Source organism: Ictalurus punctatus, chromosome 18 (genome assembly GCF_001660625.3).
Source record: "Ictalurus punctatus breed USDA103 chromosome 18, Coco_2.0, whole genome shotgun sequence".
Taxonomy (NCBI): Eukaryota; Metazoa; Chordata; class Actinopteri; order Siluriformes; family Ictaluridae; genus Ictalurus; species Ictalurus punctatus.
In genome coordinates this window covers 15,299,578-15,322,288 of record NC_030433.2, presented here as the reverse complement: position 1 = coordinate 15,322,288, position 22,711 = coordinate 15,299,578, and the positions used below count along the sequence as shown (strand labels likewise).

At 41.5% G+C, this 22,711-nt stretch overlaps 1 protein-coding gene across 1 annotated transcript in view; it reads left to right on the top strand.

Annotated features, from left to right (window-relative positions):
* caln2 (calneuron 2) overlaps positions 1–22,498 on the top strand; it is a 56,892-nt gene extending 34,394 nt beyond the window's left edge. The window contains exons 5-6 of the mRNA XM_047161629.2: positions 15,768–15,924; positions 18,925–22,498. Of these exons, the coding sequence (XP_047017585.1) occupies positions 15,768–15,924; positions 18,925–19,052 (285 nt within the window). The 3' untranslated portion in view covers positions 19,053–22,498. The remainder of the gene's footprint in view (positions 1–15,767; positions 15,925–18,924) is intronic.
* Positions 22,499–22,711: the final 213 nt, after the last annotated feature.

Here is a 22,711-nt window from a genome sequence, read left to right as displayed (position 1 = left end):
TACTGTTATTGTAAAGTGTTACCAATACTAGTTACATAAGGAAAAAAACGTGACGAGGTGTGCTGTTATAGGAAAATAATCAACAACAGGGAGGATACAGTATCTCTGGGCCGCATCACACTACGCTGCACATCAAGAACTGTTTTGTTCTTCTTATACCACAGTAATTTGTCAGTGCTACCAATATTTTTTAATAATTAAAAAAAAAAAAAAAACATTGCATTACTATCCATTTATAGTTACATGTAATGTTGTGGAACACAATGTCTGCAGAACATCCAATACCATAACATCTGTATAACAGCTCTAAACAGTCAATCCCTCATTAGCCACTTTCTAAATTTACTGACCAGGAACTGCATAAGCACTGTTAAATTATAAGAGCATTTTAATTTAATTATTTATTAGTACAACATTTAGGAATTATGCCCAGTGTAGGTCAGGATTGTGTCTCATTGTAATAACATGAGAAAGAATGAACAAAGAATTTCAGATTTTTAACATTTGATGCTAAATATTTATGTATATCTGTAGAAACTGATTCTTGCGAGTATTAGATAAGGGTTCTGTTTGTGATCTCACAAAAACGGCTCCACAGCACTGAATCTACATGCAAATATTACATGCTGTGGTAATCAGAACTACACACCTGAACTTGCATGCTAAACTAATGTATATAGCTAACCTGTATAAAGTTACTAATGAAAAAAATCTTTTACTAGCACTTAACTAGCCAGCTAGCTATGGTGCTAATCTCACCTACAGTACTGTACAGTTCAATGATTGGCAAATGGTAAAAGCTTAACCAGGGTAGTGGAGAAAAGGATTGGGATGGCTGGAAAACATGTGGGTGTTTACAATTTGCATAATCATGCATATTCATAGCCTGTGGAATTTTTAATCAGGGTAAAGTTGTAAAGATGTTTATTGGCCTATTTATTGCTCAGCCTCGATTATTTTCATTATATCTCTCCATGGCCATGCATGGACTTAGCTGTGAGTTATGAGTAGGACAGACAGGAATGAATGGGATAGACAGTGAGTCGAGTTCCTCTTTCACACATGATAAATATGTCTGGACACCTTCGACACTGCCGCTTCCCGCAATCGTCCCTGCTCTGCAGGTCAGCCAAAGACATCTGCCTCTGACACTTCACTTCACGCTCCATCTCTCTTCACACTCAGATCTGTCATGACTTGTTACATGCAGGGAAGGTTGTCTTATGGATGGCAGGCTGGTTTAGAGGTCATTGTGCATGTTTCTTTCAAGGAGAGCTTTGAACAATTTTTATTGAGATGGACCTTCGAACTGCACCGTAGATCATTCATTATGTCAGTACTTGCCACTTGACTAAACAGCGGGCATGATGGCATACTACAGTTTGCAGGACATTGTAAACAGTGATAATAATAAAGATTTATGAAAGAAATGAGGATACATAGGCATTTAACCACAAACTAAACTCACTTTCCCTTCTGAGTCCTTTCTACTTCCTAAACCCCACCTATAGCTAAAAAGAAAATGATTAGACTGTTAGTGTAATGACATGGGACTGGAGCAGAAGCAGGTGCAGATCAAAGTCTTCATTTTTACTTAGCAGGATTCACTCAGGTAACACGGTCTAGACAGGAACAGATGGTCTAGCTTTAAACACGAAACTGGATACAAGGCAAGAAACAGAAACAGGACATGAAAACAAGACCGCTTAGCACACGTAACATATTCACCAATCAAATACTCATTCAACCTAAATACTGCGCAAAGTGCACAGCCACACGAGGGGTTTAAATAACAAACACAATCAAACTGAAACATAGACACCTGGATTAAATCAAGACACACCCTTGCACATCAGCCAATGTCTGAACAGAAGGAGGACCAAAACCAAAAGCCAAGGCGCGTGTCCATCCACAACAGTTCAGTCACATGCACGCTTGCACTCAGAAGCCGCGCCGCAGTGCCATCTGCCGGTGACGGCATAACAGAAGGTGCTCCTCCCGGAGCGCCAGCGAGCACCCCCCTCCAACGGCGGCCCGGGGCCCCTGTGTGAGCTGTCTCTCGCTGTATCGGAAAATGAGGCAGCCTTCGCCGGGCAACAGACAGACGGAGCACCACCCCCAGCGGTGGTGAAAGTCAGGGCGCTGTCCTCGGTGGGACTGGAAAGCTGGGTGATTCCCCCAGCGGGGCTGGAACACTGGGCGACTCCCCCAGCGGGGCTGGAATGTTGGGCGACTACCCCAGTGGGGCTGGTTAGCAGGACAGCCTCCCCGGCTGGACAGGGAAGCGGGACAGCCTCCTCGGCTGGGCCGGACAGCGGGACGGCTTCCTCGGCTGGGCCGGACAGCGGGACGGCTTCCTCAGCTGGGCCGGACAGCGGGACGGCTTCCTCGGCTGGGCCGGACAGCGGGACGGCTTCCTCGGCTGGACAGGGCAGCGGGACAGCCTCCTCAGCTGGGCTGGACAGCGGGACAGCTTCTTCAGCTGGGCAATGCAGCGGGACGGCTTCTTTAGCAGAACAGGGCTGCGAGACAGCTTCCTCAACAGAACAGGGCAGTGGAACAGCTTCTTCAGCAGATGAGACCTCCCCACAGGTCTGAACCTGGTTCTCTGAGGTTGTGGTTACCAGCCAAAAAAAGTTCTAGGCCAGCCTTCGGTTCCAGACTGGGCAGGGTGACTGGGTTCTCAGCAGGGCAGGAAGGTGGAGCGCTGTTACCCTCCGGGTCGGAAGGTGAGGCGCAGTTCGGCGCTACGGGGCGAAGCGCTTCCTCCGCGTTGCAGAGTATCTGATCTATTTCATCCTCCCACTGCTTCCACTGCCAAGTGTCGTACTCCTCCTGCAGCTTTTTTAGCACCGCTTGGTACTCCTCCAGCCGCGGGAAGCCCCAGGAGTTCGGGTAGCTCTGCTGGCTGCATGGCATGGTGTAATTCCCCTGCAGTGGGAAGCCCCAGGAGTTCGGGTAGCTCTGCTGGCTGCATGGCATGGTGTAATTCCCCTGCAGTGGGAAGCCCCAGGAGTTCGGGTAGCTCTGCTGGCTGCATGGCATGGTGTAATTCCCCTGCAGTGGGAAGCCCCAGGAGTTCGGGTAGCTCGGCTGCCTGCGTAGCGCGGTGTAGTTCTCCGGCAGCGGGGGCAGGGAAACTTGCGCGGGTTGAGACGTGGCACATGGCACGGCTTGCTGCAGCGGCTTTAGAAGGCGGTGGAGCTGAGCAAGTTCATCGTTCAGCTGTTTGTTCTGTTCCCAGAACAAGCAACTCCACGCCTCAAACTCAGCAGCTTCAGCGGCGCTCATGCTGAAATGCTGCTTCCGCATGGTAGGCGCAGTATTCTGTAATGACATGGGAGTGGAGCAGAAGCAGGTGCAGATCAAAGTCTTTATTTTTACTTAGTAGGATACACACAGGTAACGCAGTCTAGACAGGAACAGATGGTCTAGCTTTAAACACGAAACTGGATACGAGGCAAGGAACAGAAACAGGACATGAAAACAAGACCGCTTAGCACACATAACGTATTCACCATTCAAATACTCATTCAATCTAAATACTGCGCAAAGTGCGCAGTGACACGAGGGGTTTAAATAACAAACACGATCAAACCGAAACATAGACACCTGGATTAAATCAAGACACACCCTCGCATATCAGCCAATGTCTAAACAGAAGGAGGACCAAAGCCAAAAGCCAAGGCGCGTGTCCATCCGCAACAGTTCAGTCACGTGCACGCGTGCACTCAGAAGCCGCGCCGCAGTTCCATCTGCCAGCGAGGGCGTAACAGTTGGAATGAACACAGATTTTAAGAATAAGAAACAAATAAAGCGTTCTAAATATAATCAAATTCCCAATGATTATCTTTGAAAACCAAATTCTCTCAGTTCTGTAAACCACCATTTCACTGATGGTGCTCTGCCATTCTTCAGAACTTGAGAATAATTCTTCTATCTATTTAATAAAGTAATAACATTTAATTTATGTTCTTCACTGAGCCACCCCTAAATTTTAACAGATTTTCAAATGCGTGAAACATGGCTTCAGTATAGGCTAGTGGTAAAAGCAATCAGGCTGTCTAAAGATGTCTAAAACCTTGCTAGGTAAAGGCTGGATTGTATTTGATTTTAACTATGCAAGATGGCTGCCGTGTGTATATAAACATAAACAAAGAATTTGGTTTGCAACCAGGTGTCAAAAAGTCCATGGTGTTCCTGTTCCGCAGAATGAATCAAATCTTTTACCCTTTTCACTTTTGGGGGTAACTATTTCTTTAAAATGTGGTTGAGATATAGGGAAACATATTTCAGCTCAGGAAAGCCTGTAGTTTTTCAACCTGTATATACAGTATTTGGTAGAAAATGGCAAAGTTTCACCATTTGGTTATCTGCTAATTTGACATTACATTTATTCAAATCAGAGACCCCCAACGGATGTCACTCTGTTTAGCAATGTAGAGAGGTTTTTGGTCAATACGGCAGACGCTGCTCACTTCATATTTAATTTTTACTCTCTCTTAAATTCTCAGGCCCCAAATCCCCTGAATAGTGCAGCTTACAAGTGGGAGAAGGATCTCTGCAATGAATATATAGAGGGTGATTGGCAGGAGGCTGTTACATGTGTGAGGTCTACTTTCATATGTAACTGATTAAGAAAGTCTCACTATAAGATATTATACAGACTACACATGATCCTGGTCATAATGAACAAAATCAATCCCACCTTTATCTGTGAAATGCCATACAGACTTAGGGACCTACTTTCATTACTTTTGGGAGTTCAGGCACACATGCAAATTTTGGAATTTTTTACCGCTCAGGAAATTATCATCAAATTAAAAGTTAAAAACGATCCAGGCACTTTTCTGTTGGGTCTCCCATTAAAAACACAAATACAATCACTGAAACACTACTACTTCTGGCCAGGAAATGCATTCTTAATAAGTGAATGAAGGACACTGCCCGCTCTGTTACTCAGAGATTTTTTCTGTGCTCCCTCATGAGAGAATGCTTCCTGTGCTCATAGGCAATGATCAATCATTTCTGGCAATATGGAGTCCAGTCAAAGGCCACATTGAAAGGCCAAGGCTCCCTGTGGTAGAGCCCTCTCTTGGGTGAGTGCTCCAATGATAATTTGGATAATCTCAAAGGATAACTTTAAAACATCTGGAGTGTGTGTTTTATTTTCTTTCTAGAGTATGGTCTTTGTAACTTAGTTGGTCTTTGTAACCTAGGTGTTTTTCTTGTCTGACTTTCTCTAGGTACCACGTCTCAGTTTGTGGTATCTATGCAGATATTATTTTGTAAAAAACTGATAAATCATCCATTTAAAAAAAAAAAAAAAAATCACTATGTGAAAGATTGTCCCAGGAAGCTGAAAAAATAATGTCCAACTTAAATTTAAGTTTAAAATAGATGACAAAAAAAGACAATATAAAGAGCCACCACTCATGCCCTAAGCTATTTTGGTGCTACCTTTCTATTGATTCCTTTGTGTCTCTTTGTCGCTTTATCTTGTACCATCTCTGTCCTCTACAATCAATTTCTTGAGGTATTTTCATTTTCTTCCTTCCCCTTCCACCCTTGCCATGCTATCAGGCAGATAATTGAAGTGTAAATCCACCCATTGCTGAGCAGTTTATGCTGAATCATTGATTTGTAGTGAGCAGTGGCCAAATATGTAAAGAAATGTGAATAATGAGAGGTTTCTTAGCTGCATGTGCTGCATGGACATACAGAATACATTATAGACAGCCTCCTATACTCAAACTATTGATTTCACGGTATGTTATTAAATTTGGTGTGGGAAGCTGGTGGTCTATAAAATGACTGTGAAAACAAGTATGAGAAAAGAATCCGGAGTTTGAGATTGCGATTGAGGAGGACTGTGTCTAATTTAATTTAAACCAGTTCAGCTCTGTTTTGGCTCCTGTGTTTTCAAAGCAACACAAATTCTATTAAATATCCACACTAATCCTAAACAAAAGCACTGTATGGACTTTTCTAATTTATGTACTTTATTGCTTTTTATAACCAAAACATGTTTAATTCTTGACTCTGATCGGTCCATTGGAAGGTGTTTAAATTTCTATGACAGCAGTTCTGGCTGCAAAGCAAATCACAAGTTTTATATGAATGCACTTGTTCTAATACGTTATCCGTTTTATATAATGGCTAATTCACAGGGACATGAATGCCAGTCATTCCACATAATCTAAGTCTAATAATAAATGGCTTAAAATACATGCTGTTCTTTAACAAATTAAAATGTCTGATCCTGGTGAAGTTTTCCCTGTAGAGGAATTTATTTATCATCAGTGCTTTGTAACAGTTAGATACCGAAGCTCTAAGAGGCCATGCATCATTATTTTTTTCTTTCTTGTTTTCTCATGATCACGACTTAATTTTCTTGTGATCTCGACATAACAAAATAGCTGTTTTCTCATCTTTTGTTATGTTGAGATTATGAGAAAATTAAATCGGGATCACGAGAAAACAAGAAGGAAAAAAATAATAATGAATGGCCTCTTCGGGCATGCGTAATTAGAGGTAAAGCTGTAACTTTTGTTTTTCCATTGCAGTTTGTGGTTTCTTAGTATAAAGCTTAATATAATTTTTTTTCTGTATCATTAACTTCAAGAGACACTAAAGGAAGGACAATTTACAGCTGCTAGACTGTAAGTGATAATAGGAGTTAACTTGTTTCATGGGCAGTCCACAACATTAAATGTAACTATAAAAGGATGAACAGTATTATCTGTCATTGTTTAATTAATAAATTTTAATTACTGGGGAGAAATTTACTTTAGGATAAGAGGAATAAAACAATAGAGGATGCACTGTTATGGGAAAATTGTCACAATTTCTCCTCGCGCTAGCACAGGAGCACGCAGCACGCTCCAAAGCTCGAAGCATAAGCACGCGCTTCCGGGTTTTTCAGTGACATATGGTTTATGTCCTGTTTCTGCCCCTGTATTATCTTTGGTTGTTTCCCTTACATGGCATCAATGTACTCAGCTGTTTTGTGTTTCACCCCTGATTAAGTTTGTTATTTAAACCCCTTGTGTGTTTATGTTCAGTGTTAAGTATTACATGAGTGTTTTCCATATACCGATCCTTTGTTCCTCGTTTCTGTGCCATAATTTTGATCCTGTTCTCATCCTTATTCTTTGATTCTAGTTTAGCCTCGTTTGTGCCCGTTTGCAGATCGCCTAAACCATTGCCTGTTTTTGACTACGCTATTGATTCACATTTTGCATATGTCTGCCTGTCTCTCTTCAATAAAGCTCTTAACTGCACTCCCCTCCATTTCATGACAAAAATAATCGGTAACAGATACCGGCCTCAGAATTTAATTCTTGGACCCATGCTGCTGTTTCCTTCTCAGTATCGAGCTCTGGAAGAAGTCACACAGACACAGAGTTCAGTGAAAGCTTCTTAGTTTTATGTTCATATAGGCAGAGTATATACAGTGCCTCGCGAAAATATTCACCCCTCTTGGCATTTTTCCTGTTTTGTTGCCTTACAACCTGGAATAAAAAATTATTTTGGGAGGGCTTGTATTATTTGATTTACATAACATGCCTACAACTTTGAAAATGCAGAATATTTATTATTGTTAAACAAACAAGAAATAAGACAAAAAAAAAACAATACTTGAGCGTGCATAACACACTCACAGTCATATACAGTATCTCACAAAAGTGAGTGCACCCCTCACATTTTTGTAAATATTTGATTATGTATTTTAATGTGACAACACTGAAGAAATGGCACTTTGCTACAATGTGAAGTAGTGAGTGTACAGCTTGTATAACAGTGTAAATTTGCTGTCCCCTCAAAATAACTCAACACACAGCCATTAATGTCTAGACCGCTGGCAATAAAAGTGAGTACACCCCTAAGTGAAAATGTCCAAATTGGGCCCAATTAGCCATTTTCCCTCCCCGGTGTCATGTGACTTGTTAGTGTTACAAGGTTTCAGGTGTGAATGGGGAGCAGGTGTGTTAAATTTGGTGTCATCGCTCTCACACTCCCTCATACTGGTCACTGGAAGTTCAACATGGCACCTCATGGCAAAGAACTCTCTGAGGATCTGAAAAAAAGAATTGTTGCTCTACATAAAGATGGCCTAAGCTATAAGAAGATTGCCAAGACCCTGACACTGAGCTGCAGCATGGTGGCCAAGACCATACAGTGGTTTAACAGGGCAGGTTCAACTCAGAACAGGCCTCTCCATGGTCAACCAAAGAAGTTGAGTGCCCATGCTCAGCGTCATATCCAGAGGTTGTCTTTGGGAAATAGACGTACGAGTGCTGCCAGCATTGCTGCAGAGGTTGAAGGGGTGGGGGGACAGCCTGTCAGTGCTCAGACCATACGCCGCACACTGCATCAAATTGGTCTGCATGGCTGTCGTCCCAGAAGGAAGCCTCTTCTAATGATGATGCACAAGATAGCCCGCAAACAGTTTGCTGAAGACAAGCAGACTAAGGACATGGATTACTGGAACCATGTTCTGTGGTCTGATTAGACCAAGATAAACTTCTTTGGTTCAGATGGTGTCAAGCGTGTGTGGCGGCAACCAGGTGAGGAGTAAAAAGACAAGTGTGTCTTGCTTACAGTCAAGCATTTTGGTGGGAGTGTCATGGTCTGGGACTGCATGAGTGCTGCTGGCACTGGGGCGCTACAGTTCATTGAGGGAACCTTGAATGCCAACATGTACTGTGACATACTGAAGCAGAGCATGATCCCAGCATGTATTCCCTTCAGAGACTGGGCCGCAGGGCAGTATTCCAGCATGATAATGACCCCAAACACACCTGTAAGATGACCACTGCCTTGCTAAGGGACTGGCCAAGCATGTCTCCAGACCTAAACCCTATTGAGCATCTGTGGGGCATCCTCAAATGGAAGGTGGAGGAGCACAAGGTCTCTAACATCCACCAGCTCCGTGATGTCGTCATGGAGGAGTGGAAGAGGACTCCAGTGGCAACCTATGAAGCTCTGGTGAAATCCATGCCCAAGAGGGTTAAGGCAGTGCTGGAAAATAATGGTGGCCACAAAAAATATTGACACTTTTGGCTCAATTTTGACACTTTCACTTAGGGGTGTACTCACTTTTGTTGCCAGCGGTTTAGACATTAATGGCTGTGTGTTGAGTTTTTTTGAGGGGACTGCAAATCCACACTGTTATACAAGCTGTACACTCACTACTTTATATTGTAGCAAAGTGTCATTTCTTCAGTGTTGTCACATGAAAAGATATAATCAAATATTTTTATAAATATTCACCGATATAATCAAATATTATACATATTCACAGTCAATACTTTGTAGAGCCAACTTTTTCAGCAATTACAGCTGCAAGTCTTTTGGGGTACATCTCTATAAGCTTGGCACATCTAGCCACTAGGATTTGTGCCCATTCGTCAAGGCAAAACTTCTCCAGCTCTTTCCGCTGGTGTAAAGTCATACCACAGACTCTCAATTGGATTGAGGTCTGGGCTTTGACTAGGGCATTCCAAGACATTTAAATGTCTCCCTTTAAACCACTCGAAGGTTGCTTTAGCAGTATGCTTAGGGTCTTTGTCCTGCTGGAAGGTGAACCTCTGACCCAGTCTCTAAACTCTGGAAGACTGAAACAGGTTTCCCTCAAGAATTTCCCTGTATTTAGCACCATCCATCATTCCTTCAATTTTGACCAGTTTCCCAGTCCCTGCTTATGAAAAACCTCTCCACAGCATGATGCTGCCACCACCATGCTTCACTGTGGGGATGGTGTTCTCGGGGTGATGAGAGGAGTTGGGTTTGGGGTGTGTCCCACATGCCTTTTGGTGAATAGCAAATGTGTTTGCTTATTTTTTTTCTTTAAGCTATAGCTTTTTTCTGGCCACTCTTATGTAAAGCCCAGCTCTGTGGAGTGTACGGCTTAAAGTGGCCCTATGGACAGATACTCCAATCTCCGCTGTGGAGCTTTGCAGCTCCTTCAGGGTTATCTTTGGTCTCTTTGTTGTCTCTCTGAATGCCTGGTCCATGAGTTTTTGTGTGTGGCCCTCTCGTGGCAGGTTTGTTGTGGTGCCATCTTCTTTCCATTTTTTAGTAATGGATTTAATGGTGCTCCCAACCCTGATCTGTACTTCTCCACAAATTTGTCCCTGACTTGTTTGGAGAACTCCTTGGTCTTCATGGTGGCACTTGCTTGGTCGTGCCCCCTTGCGCAGTGGTGTTGCAGACTCTGGGGCCTTTCAGAACAGGTGTTTATATACAGAGACATGGTGACACTTAGATAGCTCACAGGTGGACTTTAATGAACTAATTATATGACTTCTGAAGGTAATTGGTTGCACCAGATCTTATTTAGGGGCTTCATAGCAAAGGGGGTGAATACATATGCACACACCATTTTTGGCTTCCCTCATGTGTTTAATAATATCATTAACATTTTGTGAGTTGTCAGGAATATTGAAACAGCACGAGGCATTGAGCATGTTACAAACACCTCCATGCTCTGTAGTTCTAGGACCGGTCTATTCTACGTGACAACTAGGCAAAGGACTTCTAGTTTATCATTAATTAGTGTGACTGCTTTCTCTGTGTCATTGGCCAAGGAGAGCATCATGTAAGTAAGCCCATTAATATTATTCAAAGCAGCAGTGGTAGCTCCTCCCAAAAACAGAGACCATCCTACTGTTGCGCCTGGGGTCGTCCACAGATCAGCGAGGCTGTATCCCCGGAAATGCTGAGGTGAGTTTCATCTTAGTCTAATCATGATGAACTGGCCCCAGGATGGAAGGGATAAGATTGTTCCCATGGGGAGGAAACATGAACTAAAACAGAGGGCACACAAAGGCAGGATAGTAACGTCCTGTCCAATTCCAGTGTCCAGGTATCATGGTGTAAGCATGTTTACCACAGACCCAAAGAATGGTGTTGATGGAAGCTAGGGAGTTAAAGGGACCTTTGGCTGTGGTAGAACCATACATATTACTAGGAAAAAACTTGCCGTTTATGCTACATAAGGCATCATTCGAGTCAGCAGACAAGGTAGGCGAGGAGGAAAAACCTTTTGACAAGCAAGAGTGAGAGCAACAGATTCTGCAGCCTGAGCAGAATGAAAAGGGATGGAGTGAACAATATTTGGTAATGAACAAACAGAGTAGCCACAGATAAATGTGGAGTTGTTGGGTTTAGAACATGACCCATCAACATATACTTCCTCCCCTCCTTCCAGAGGGTGCTGTGATAGATCAGGACAGAGTGATGTATGGAGGTTAAGCAGTCATGCTCCAGCCAGGCCTCGGGTGCAGGCTCCTCTGAGCAGGCACCCAGAAGTCTGTGAAGCAGGACAGCAGGGCTATTAGCCGTTGTCACAGATTTGGTGGTCAGGTTATTTGTGGGGCAAAGGATGGCTTCACACAGATTGCACTGTGCAGTCATGGGTTGAGTCTGAATGTTATTCAGGGTAGATAAGACCTGATGTGATGCGAGCAGTGTGAGTGGATGGGATGGCACTAGCTTTTCAGCGACATTGACAATGAGCGTGGATGCAGAGACGGACCGCAAACAGGCGGGCATACCTTGAACTGCGGGTTCTAGAGTTTTTGAGAGATATGCTACAGGACGATAGCTACCACCATGTTTCTGGACCAAGACCCATGCTGCAGTACTCCCATCCTCAGATACATAGAGCTGAAAAGTGGACGAATAGTCCGGAAGTCCCAGTGCCGTGGCTGAGCTTGGTGACTGTTTCAGGTAGCAAAAGGAATGCATCGTTTCCTTGGTCCACTCAATATTTTGAGGAGAGTCTTTGAGAGCATTGTCTGAGGACCTTGGTGACCTTGGTGCTCATGGTGTGAGCAGTCAGGGATAAATTGACAACAATAGTTTATGAGTCCCAAGAAGCTCAGCATGCCTTCTTGTGACAGAGAACTCAAGGGAAAAGGGATGTCTCGCATGCGACTAACAATAAACAGCAGGTACATGAATCCCCTAGCTGTTTCCTAACTGGCTTCCAGAACGAGTAGGAAAATAACTTACATTTGCCTTTATTCTGAGACCATTCCATTTTATTTATAAACACCCCTTCGTGTCAGGATGCATCACACCACCCTGCTTTTGATTATGTTCCTATAACAGCATGCACCATTCTGTTTCATTCCTTACATGTATACAGAGAAACGTGAAACAGAGCCAATCTCAGTGCTTTGTCTGATACTTTAAAATTCATAAAAATGACCTTAATTAAGGTATCAGAATGTGGGTTATTATTAAGCAAGCTGTGAGCAGTTGGGCAGTGTATGCTATTGCTTCCAGGATTCAGGGGAAATGTAGGTTACATTTCACTGAGATCACTTATAAGGTAGGGAGTCTTTTCTCCCTTTAATTTTCTTTTAGCAGACAACTCATCTGTCACTTTATTGCTGACTAGCTCTCTCAAAACTGTGTGAATTTAAACAAATCTACAACTATACTTTGCCATAATGCAAAGTATCCTAATTCAGTTTTCTGTAAATCTACATGAAAATGAAGTCAGGCCTTAGCTGTATCCCATGAGGCCAGTCCTGCGGGAGAGTACTGAGTCTGTCTGTGAGAGGGAGAGGCAAAGCTGCAGGTGCTTCTAGGTTCATCACTCTACATGAGCTTGTTGTATATACTGCTCTAGATTTCAAGTCTTAATATGGTCTGGTTAAATTGGTTTCAGTGTAAGATGTACAGATTGCATAATTATTAGCTAAGGCAGACATTAGTGTTAAGTTTGGTTACTGGTTAGTAGATGCAGAAGTTGGTTATGAGTAGGTTATCCATCCATCCATCCATCCATCCATTTTCCATAACGCTTATCCTACACAACGTCTCTGGGGAGCCTGGAGCCAATCCCAAAGAATTCAGGACACAACCGCACACACATTCACACACTATGGACAGTTTTGTAAATGCAAATCACCCTATAATGCATGTGTTTGGACAGGGGGAGGAAACCAGAGTACCCAGAGGAAACGGCCAAAGCACAGGGAGAACATGCAAACACAGGGCAGACACGGAGGTGCGAGGCAAACGTGCTAACCACTATGCCACCTAGACGAGGCCTGGAAATATGAGCCGCGAGGTGGGAATACATCCCGGATTGGATGCTGGTCTGACATATGGTGCCATACATTCACAGACTCATTCACACCTAGGGGCAATTTATTGTTACCAATCCAGTGAAACTGGAAAACCTAGAGGAAATCAACACAGACACAGGGAGAACATTAAACTCCACACAGACAGCTCGTGGACAGTACAGACAGACAGACAGTAAACCAAGCTCAGGATCGAAGATGAATAACATGAAAGAAAGAGAGGCTGATGGGGGAATGACTGTTTATAGCTGCTATAATGGAAGTGTTAACAGAAACTAAGTTTCATAATGTTAAATGTAACTACTATATAAATGGATTAAAAAAGTATTTTCTTAATAAATAAGTACCTTGTCGCTGATTATTTTCCTATATATTTTCCTCCCATACTGCTTTATGTTTAATTTCTTATATATTTTGTATTGTGAAGGCCAAAAAATGTAGGATGGGTTTACAATATGTTTGGGTTTATGGCAATACTGGATAGGATTAGATGTAAATTTAGTACATGATTGAATTAATGAAATGATGGGTTAAGGGCAGGACTAGGTGTAAGGCTGTGATATACAGACTATACAGTATGCTTCGTGGGTATATGGACTAGATTCTAACCATAATGCATTGGGCTGAATTGAATGTTCAGGTCGAGTTAATGAATTAGATGTATGCATGTGTGCATAGCTAAAAGAAAAAGTGTCTAGATTTGTTTATATTATATATTTATATAGACATAGACATAATAAAAAGTATTTATTTCCCAAGAATTTTATATATATATATATATATATATATATATATATATATATATATATATATATATATATATATATATATATTCAGCAGATCTATATTGCTTTGTTTGTAGTATTTTATAATTACTGCACAGATTCTAAGAGCTGCTCTGAGAACATCTAGCTTCTCTGCTTTCATGTTTAAGGATTCAGTCCATGAGACTTAGGGATTAGAAAATGCATTAGTGAAAGCTAGTGGATAATAAAGACCATAGAAAACACACTCTTTTTGACTCTGTACTCAGTTGCCTGGGGACAGAACATCCGAAAATCACTGCATGGCTGGCTCAAAGATTTTGTGAGATCTTTGGGTAAGCGCTTAAATGTTCTGGGCTGTTTGTCTCTGGTAATAAACTAAAACTGCAAAACCCTTTTCTAATTGTTCCACCATTACTCCTCTTCTCGTCAACCTTTATGAGACACAAATGCATTTTTTTTCACGTTTTTGACCATGTATCTGTCTCTAATGCAATTTGTATCTCTATATTCTATACTTTAACACCTGCAATGTTTATTCTTCTGAGAAAGCTGGCTTGTGATGGACTTTGAGAGAGTGAGGACAGAGCAGTGCTTGTGATGACAGACCTCCAGGAGCATATGTTCCCATAGGTGTAGTGTACTAAATTGGCTGGTTATAGAATGTCGTGTACCTTTCTTGCCGATTGGTCGACTGGCATCATTAATTAGTTGGGAAAAAATGTGGGGAAAGAAACCTTCAGATTCTTCAGTTTGTCCCTTTCTTATAAGCTTTTCATTTATATGCACGACCTCTTATTGAGGTGTCCCAGTATCAAAGTACAATAGACTCCACATTGCATTGCACCATTCTGTGCCTCATCCTTGTTCATTATTTTACGTAATCAGGATACTTCAGTTCATGGTAGCTTTTTTATTTCAGACTTTTCAGAATGAATTATGGCTTGATAGAATTAAGCCTGTTGGAATAAAGCGTAGGTACCTACTGCAAATCAGTGACGATCTGATTCACGTGGTCTGTACCAGCATGTTGTTTTACATTCTTGTAAGGCTATACAATTAATCATATCTTCAATTATTCATACATTCATTCATCTTCAGTACGTGCTTCAACCTAGTCAAGGTCACAGTGGAGCAATAAGCAGTCCCGGGAACACTGGGCAGAAGGCAGGAATTCACTCTGAATAGGAGGCCATCAAAGCCACCATTCACACAAGTTCACATCTAGGGGCAAATTTAGAGTTGCATATCGGTATGTTTTTGGGACACAGACCATAACATGAGGTCAGGATCAAATCAGCAACCTTAAAGCTTTGAGGTGACCGTGATGCCCACTGTGCCACCCAATTCTTCAATTAATTAAGTGTAATTGGCAACAATATTGGTGGCTTAGTGGTTAGTACATTTACCTTGCACCTCCAAGCTTAGAGATTTGAATCCTGTCTCCGCCCTGTGTGCATGGAGCTTGCATGTTCTCCCCATGCTTTGGAGTTTTCCTCCTGGTACGCCAGCTTTCTCCTCCCAGTCCAATGGCATGCATTGTAGGCTGATTGGCATTTCCAAATTGTCCGTATTGTGTGAATGTGTGTGCGATTGTGCCCTTTGGTGGGTTGGCAGACCGTCAAGGGTGTCCCCCGCCTTGTGCCCTGAGTTCCCTGGGATAGGCTCCAGGCTCTCCCGCAACCCTGTGTAGGATAAGTGGTATGGAAAGGTCGTAGTGATAGAAATGCCATTTTCTGTTGATTTGAAATAATAAAATGGCATTTTGGGATAAATTGTGAGAAATCATCATGATTTCAATGTTAAGCATAATAGTCATGATTATCTTTTTAGCCATTATCATGCAGCCTCTCTACTGAGAGATGTAATGTCGTTCGCCTGTGCTCTCTCCCTGCAGTTTGACATGCAGCAGATGTCTCTGGAGGAGCTGAAACAAGTCCTGTTCCACGCCTTTCAAGACCATCTGACAATGAAGGACATTGAAAACATCATTGTGAATGAGGAGGAGAGCCTGAAGGACAACTCAGGAAACTGCCATACTGAATTTGAGGGAGGTGAGTGGTAAAGACTGCAGGACGGTTATTTTAGTGGTTTCACAGAATCGCTGGCTGATTGTGAATCATGTTTCTTGCCTATGGCTTCAGCATAGGGAAGTGACAGTGAGGAAATTTTCCCACCGGTTAATTGACGTGTGACAGCACTGGTAATACTGGTATTACCGGGGGTGTTCGCTTCTGAATGCCCATGCGGCCGTGAGCATTTCCCTTTCGAATTAGCAGCAGTTCAGGGGCGGCAATTACTTGAATAGTGGGTTCTTTATTATTCACAACAACAAAGCAGTACAATGACAAACACACTTATAGTAAACATAGAACTTTATTAACAAAACGATTAAGATGGCTTTATTAACAAAATGAATAAGCACGGCATACACCACGCTGTAATATAAAATAACAAATAAATTACACAAAGTGTAAATAAAACAGTGAAAATCAGCAAACATTTTGGAACCAAATAAATGAGAAACGAATATAAATTCGCTTATATCAAACATAGAACTTTTATTAACAAAACTAAAAAGACAGCTTGGAGGCACAGCATGGCTACACCATGCTTTAATATAACAAAAAATTACACAAAGTTTAAATTAAAAAAGTGAAAATCAGCAAACACCGTGAAATCTGACTCCTGCTGAACTGTGCTGTGACTCATTTGGCGCATGCTGAATTGAGCAGATGTGTTCAGTTTTTGACTGTAGTGTCCGTGCTCTAAGTGAACTAAATTATTCAATTACTACAAAATAGCAAAACAACAGTTTGGGCAGTGCCGCGATGGGCAAGTGATGTAATCGGTGTGTGGCCGAACACCATGTAACACCGGTAACACAGAATATTTCAGCAAGCCTACTTCAGCACAAAATAAAGTGGTTATAACTAGCTTGCTACTTTAAGAGCATTTGTTCTTCTGTTCATTCCAAGGCTAATAATTTTGCAGTGATTACTGGTTCTCAACTGTCCTCAGAGCAGCTGAAGAGGACATTTAACTTTTCCTATAGACTCAAACGGCCATTATGTTTAGTGTTTACAAGATGCTACACTACCAGACTTTAACTTCTTGTTGAGAGCTATGCAACACACTTATTATAGGCTAACATCTTACAGAAATGTGTTAGCATAAATGAGAACATATACAGTACACTGATCAGCCATAACATTAAAACCACTGACAGGTGAAGTGAATAACATTGATTATCTTGTTACAGCGGCACCTGTCAAGGGGTGGGATATATTAGGCAACAAGTGAACAGTTAGTTTTCAAAGTTGATGGCAGGATAAATGGGCAAGCATAAGATATGAGCGACTTTGGCAAGGGCCAAACTGTGTTGGCTAGACAACTGTGTCAGAGTATCTCGAAATATGGCAGGCAATGTGGGGTTCCAAGGAAGGATAACCGGTGAACCGACAGGGTCGTGGGCACCGAAGGCTCTTTGATGCATATGGGGAGCGAAGGCTAGCCCGTCTGGTCCAATCCCACAGAAGAGCTTCTGTAGCACAAATTGCAGAAAAAGTTCATGCTGGCTCTGATAGAAAGGGGTCAGAGCTCACATTGCATCACCGCTTGCTGAGTATGAGGCTATGTAGCTGCAGACCAGTCAGAGTGACCATGCTGACTCCTGTCCATCGCCAAACGCACCTACAATGGGCATGTCAGCATCAGAACTGGACCATGGAGCAATGGAAGGAGGTGTGGTACAGCATATAATTTCTTGTTTCACATACTCATCTGGCACCATTTGTTCCTCCCTCTCCCTTTCATCTGCCATTCAGATTTGCAATGTGCCAGATGAAAATGGCCTTTGGTTTCACTCTGAACATTACAGTAGATGAATAATTCGTAAACTAGGCCAAATGTAGCAGGAGACAAGAGATCAGACAAGCAGATGAAGGGAAAGAATCATAACGTGATCTATTTCCTCACAAGGACACATAAGTAGCTCTGGTTTTCCTTTACACTGATCCATATTGGAGAAGAAAAAAAAATTAATCGGGTGGGAATGAAAGAAAATCCTTAATCAGAGAGGTAAATTAGGAGCAGATTTGTAGATACACTTACAGCCCCACTCTCAGAGCTCTGGAGAGACTCACATGGGCTACTCCTCCACTTTTTTCAGCCTCACAGATTAGAGAGCAGCAGAGCTCTTTTAGCTTGCCTACAGGTGAGAGACACTAAGTAAAATTAAGTAACTGTTACCAGTTGATAAAAAGCTTAATCTAGAATGCTAGGCTGTGGTCTGAACTGAGGAATATTATGCAGGGCAATTCGAAGGGGAACACACCAATGGCAGTCATTTGTGGGGTCAGTCCAAACAGAAGTCATGGTAAGGGCTTTCAGAACAGATGTTTTGAAGGGGATTAACATGTGTTTTTAATACTGAATGAAAAAATGGTCACAGCAGCAAGTGAGCTTAGCTATAAATTAGAGTTGTAATCCAATGACATTGTCTGTATCTGTATTAGCATTCATATTTAAACCTGAAGTGGGTGTGGCCTAAAGAAGAATGGTTCCCTGTGATCTTTTTTGGCAAGGTTTCTCGAAAAAAAATTGTCCTTCTATTCATATCTGTATCTGTTCAGAGCACATTATGCATTCTGAATAATGTATTCATATTCGGTAACATTCCTACTATAAATGTATGTCAAATCTGAAACATTACATAGCTGATATTTAACATGATTTCTTTTAACATCATCTGACAATGTTTGCACATAAACATTATCTATTTAAAGTATTTGCCCCTACGGTTGATAATTCTGTCGCTTTTAAATTGCTTTTGTGTTCTCTGGCTAATCAGCAGCCAATCAGAGCTAACCTGTGAGGCAAGGAAGGAATGTGATTGGTTTAGTCCACTTGGACAATAAACAGGAGTGCTGCAACCACTAGTCACAAAGCAAACTTAAAATGTTAATATGTGGTCTTTTCACAAAGTCCGACTGTCTGTTTTCACTATCAGATTCCAGCCGAACATTTGTTTCTCTTCTGTGTGACTCCTTTAGTGCATTCGAAAGGGAAGAATCGGCAAACGTGCGTTCGCAAGAGCCTCATCTGTGCTTTCGCAATGGCCTTCATCATCAGCGTCATGCTCATTGCGGCCAACCAGATGTTACGTAAGGGCATGGACTAGCTCCGTCCACTGTGACCCCTGAGTGATATTACCTCTGCTCCACTTATCTAGCCAAACAAGACATACTGTATCAATGAACCTCTAAATAAGTCATTGATGTTGATCGCATTGTAACTGGGTTAGCAGTGAGCAAGTGTCCCACTGTTCGGAAGACACCAGCCCACTACTCTCTGGATTTAATGCACTCTAAAGACTTCTATGCATCCAGCTTTAAAGCATCTAATGAAGTACTACTTTCTCAGAAGAACTAGAGCCAACACATGGATGTAATTGAAGTCACAAACTGACATGATAAAACTCTAATAACAGTTGTTTACCCTCCCTTTATCTCTCTGACAGGAAGACACAAGGGCTCCTCTTCGGTGCCCCTTTAATGCAATAAGATTTTGGCCCCCTCTTGTATTGTGTATGTTTTTTCTCTCTCATCAACTCCAGACTCCATCTGAAACAGGAGTCATGAGGAGGACACCACTCACCAGTATCTCCCATCAAGTTCAGTTCATTGTCTGTATTTGAGCATGTGCATGTAACTTGCTTCAGTCCGAAAAACAGCATTAGCTTTTGCTATTGATTAAAAATGGAGTCACACAAGCTGTAGCAAACACAGTGACTGAAGGCTGATACCATATTTTCCAGACAATAAGTTGGTCTGGAGTTAGAAGGTTCATCTATGAGGAAAGTGTGGGATTCAAATATATATTCGTTTTATTTCTGATACCTAGCTATAGTATATAGCTGGTCAAGTTAACAAACAGCAGATGTGTTATTTGAATCTTTTTCTATGCAGTTCAGACGTTACTTGCTTTTAAGTCACCAAGATCACCAACAGTTCAACAGGAAACCTTCTGCCAGACAATATTTACTTGATTGTATCTTTACAATCATGCAGATTTAGGTCACACAGGCAACATATTAGACAGACAGGCAGAAATGCTTCCTTATCCTGATTGGTTGGATGTTGGTGGTCCACATCATTTAAATTTTCTCTCATTTACAGAGCTTGGCGCATCACAGAGACCAAGAGTTTCTCCTCTGAGCAGATATTTAATTGAATATGAGGAGAATTTATAAATCCATGGGGCACGGTGGCTTAGTGGTTAGCCCTTTTGTCTCACACCTCCGCAGTTTGGGGTTCACTTCCACACCTGTGTGCATAGCGTTTGCATGTTCTCCCCATGTTTTGGGGGTTTCCCCCAGGTACCCTGGTTTCCTCCCCCCAGTCCAAATACATGTCTTGCATTTCCAAATTGTCCGAAGTGTGAATGTGTGTGCAATTGTGCCCTGCGATGGGTCGGCACCCCGTCCAGAGTGTAGCCCGCCCTTTCCCTGAGCTCCCTGAGATAAGCTCCAGGCTCCCCTTCAACCCTGTGTAGGAAAAGCAGTACAGAAAATGGATGGATGGAGGGATTCATAAATCCCTGAGTCCACCTTTAATACAAAACATCCAGCATTTATTGTCTGGAAAATATGGTACATAATTAAACACAGGGTAATTGCCAGTACCTGTAAATAGAAAACTATGTGTAGCTATAATAAAAAAATTAATAGATATGTTAGTAATTGCTAGAAATGATTGGAACATGTAAAGACATGTCAGGGGTCATTCTATCTGATCTAAACTGAGTATAAGGTCTTCTAAAGGTCTGATAAACATTTTGTCTGATTACCAGTACTTCTGCAGAAGTGTCTACGACAAGTTTTTGGACTTTTTTGGTCCATTTTTGATTACTCATTCTGTTCAGACTCAGGCTCTGTGAATGCAGCATTTACGTGCACCTGTAATAAACTGGTCTGTCTCTTAACCTTGTCTTTTTATCTCCTATTACTGTATGTAACCCTTTTCTCTGTAGTGAAAATGCTATAACTATTTTTGAATATATTTAAATGTGTCAATATTCCCTTTGCCTGTTCACTCTGTTTATGTGTAATAGTGTAGCAAAGTCATGTTTTCTCATATAGCACTGCATGCATGTCTATGTATATTATGCTGTATAGCAGAATTGTCTGTTGGATGCATACCTGAATGTCTAGTCCATGCATGTCAGAAACTGTTTCTACACATGTGTGTAAAGCACTGGGATTGCTGGGGTTTTGTTCTTGGAAGCAATCAGCTGTCTTCCTGTCATCTCTCATGTTAGAAAAGACTTGATGAGATAGTTGAATGAAATGGGCCATTATGGGTGATTTACCGTATGTAAGTAATAAAACACACTAGGACATGGTGTTATACGAAAATTAACAATAATGAGGTTGATTATATTGATTGGTGTTACAACCCTGAAGCTAATTATTTTCCAATAACAGCATGTTCTGAAGTATCGTATTCCTCTTATATTACAGCAGTTTGCCAACTATAACAATTTTTTAATTAATTCTTAAAGAACAACACACCGTACTGTTTATCCATTTATATTTTACAATATATTACAAAAATATGTTACAAAAGAAGTGAATTCCTGTTATTCCTCCCCTCACAAGCCTCTCTTTTTTTCTCTTTCTTTAAGTTAATAAAAACAAATGCAACTTGTCATGTTAGTGAGAAAGCGCAAGGCCCTCCCTCCTGTTGGAAAGCTTAAAGTTACAGCTTTACCTCTGACTGTTACAAAAGTGCTGACACTGGAGACTCCTTCCAAAAATGTTAAATAAACGTCTCCTCATCTGTCTATGTCGACCGTCTGACATGCAAGTTCCTGTGTATGTTGTTACTAAAGAACCAATAACATTAGAAAGGAGTACATTAATACAAACCTGTGATTTGCCTTGCAGCTGACACTACTGTCAGAGCTGCTGTTAGAGAAAATTAATTAATTAACACCTTCTGACTAATGAGATTGGAGAATTCATCAGTGTTGTGGTATAAGCTTGAAATAATAACTGTACATTAGAGATCAGAGAAATGTTTAGCCGTGTAAAGATTTACTGAATATTCAAGACAAGGCTACACTGATGCCAGACAGTGTGAAGTCCAGCAAGAGTCAGGAGGCAATGGCGAATGAATACAGGAAATTGCAATAGCACATGTGCATCTCTTTCTTATTACCATGAAAATATTAGGTACAAACGTTCCAGTCCCAATGAAGAAGGTGTGGCCTCTGTGCATGTCACTTCCTATGGAGGAAACAAGGCTATCCAACTGTTTCTGCACAATTCTGAATCACATTATGTCACATCAAAACAAACTGTATTATTTAGAATTGGCAGATCTTTCCTAGAATAGATTGTTAATGTGCAGAGGTTTTGTGATGTGCAGAGTTTTATTCATTTAACAGCACACTGCTGTTAAATGAATAAGCGGACAGTGGCTCCACCTAGTGAGCTTTGCAATCTGTTGTTTTTTTTGTTTGTTTGTTTGTTTGTTTTTAAGGAGAAAGCAAATATTGATAATGTAATCTACTTACAATGACCTATATTTAAAATAATTCATGAAAACCAATCAAATATGTTTCAATGCTATAATTTCCAGTTAAAAATATAATTGCAAAATATATGCTATGTTCTGTCCATAGAAAAAAAATATGATAAGGTCTGTGCTTCTGTCATGTATCAGTCATGTTGATGCCATGTAGTAGACTGAATGTGCCAAAACTCCAAGTGTAATAGTTTGTTTATGCCCCAGTCATTCAGTTTAATCTACTCATTACTGTCAAATCTACTTCCGT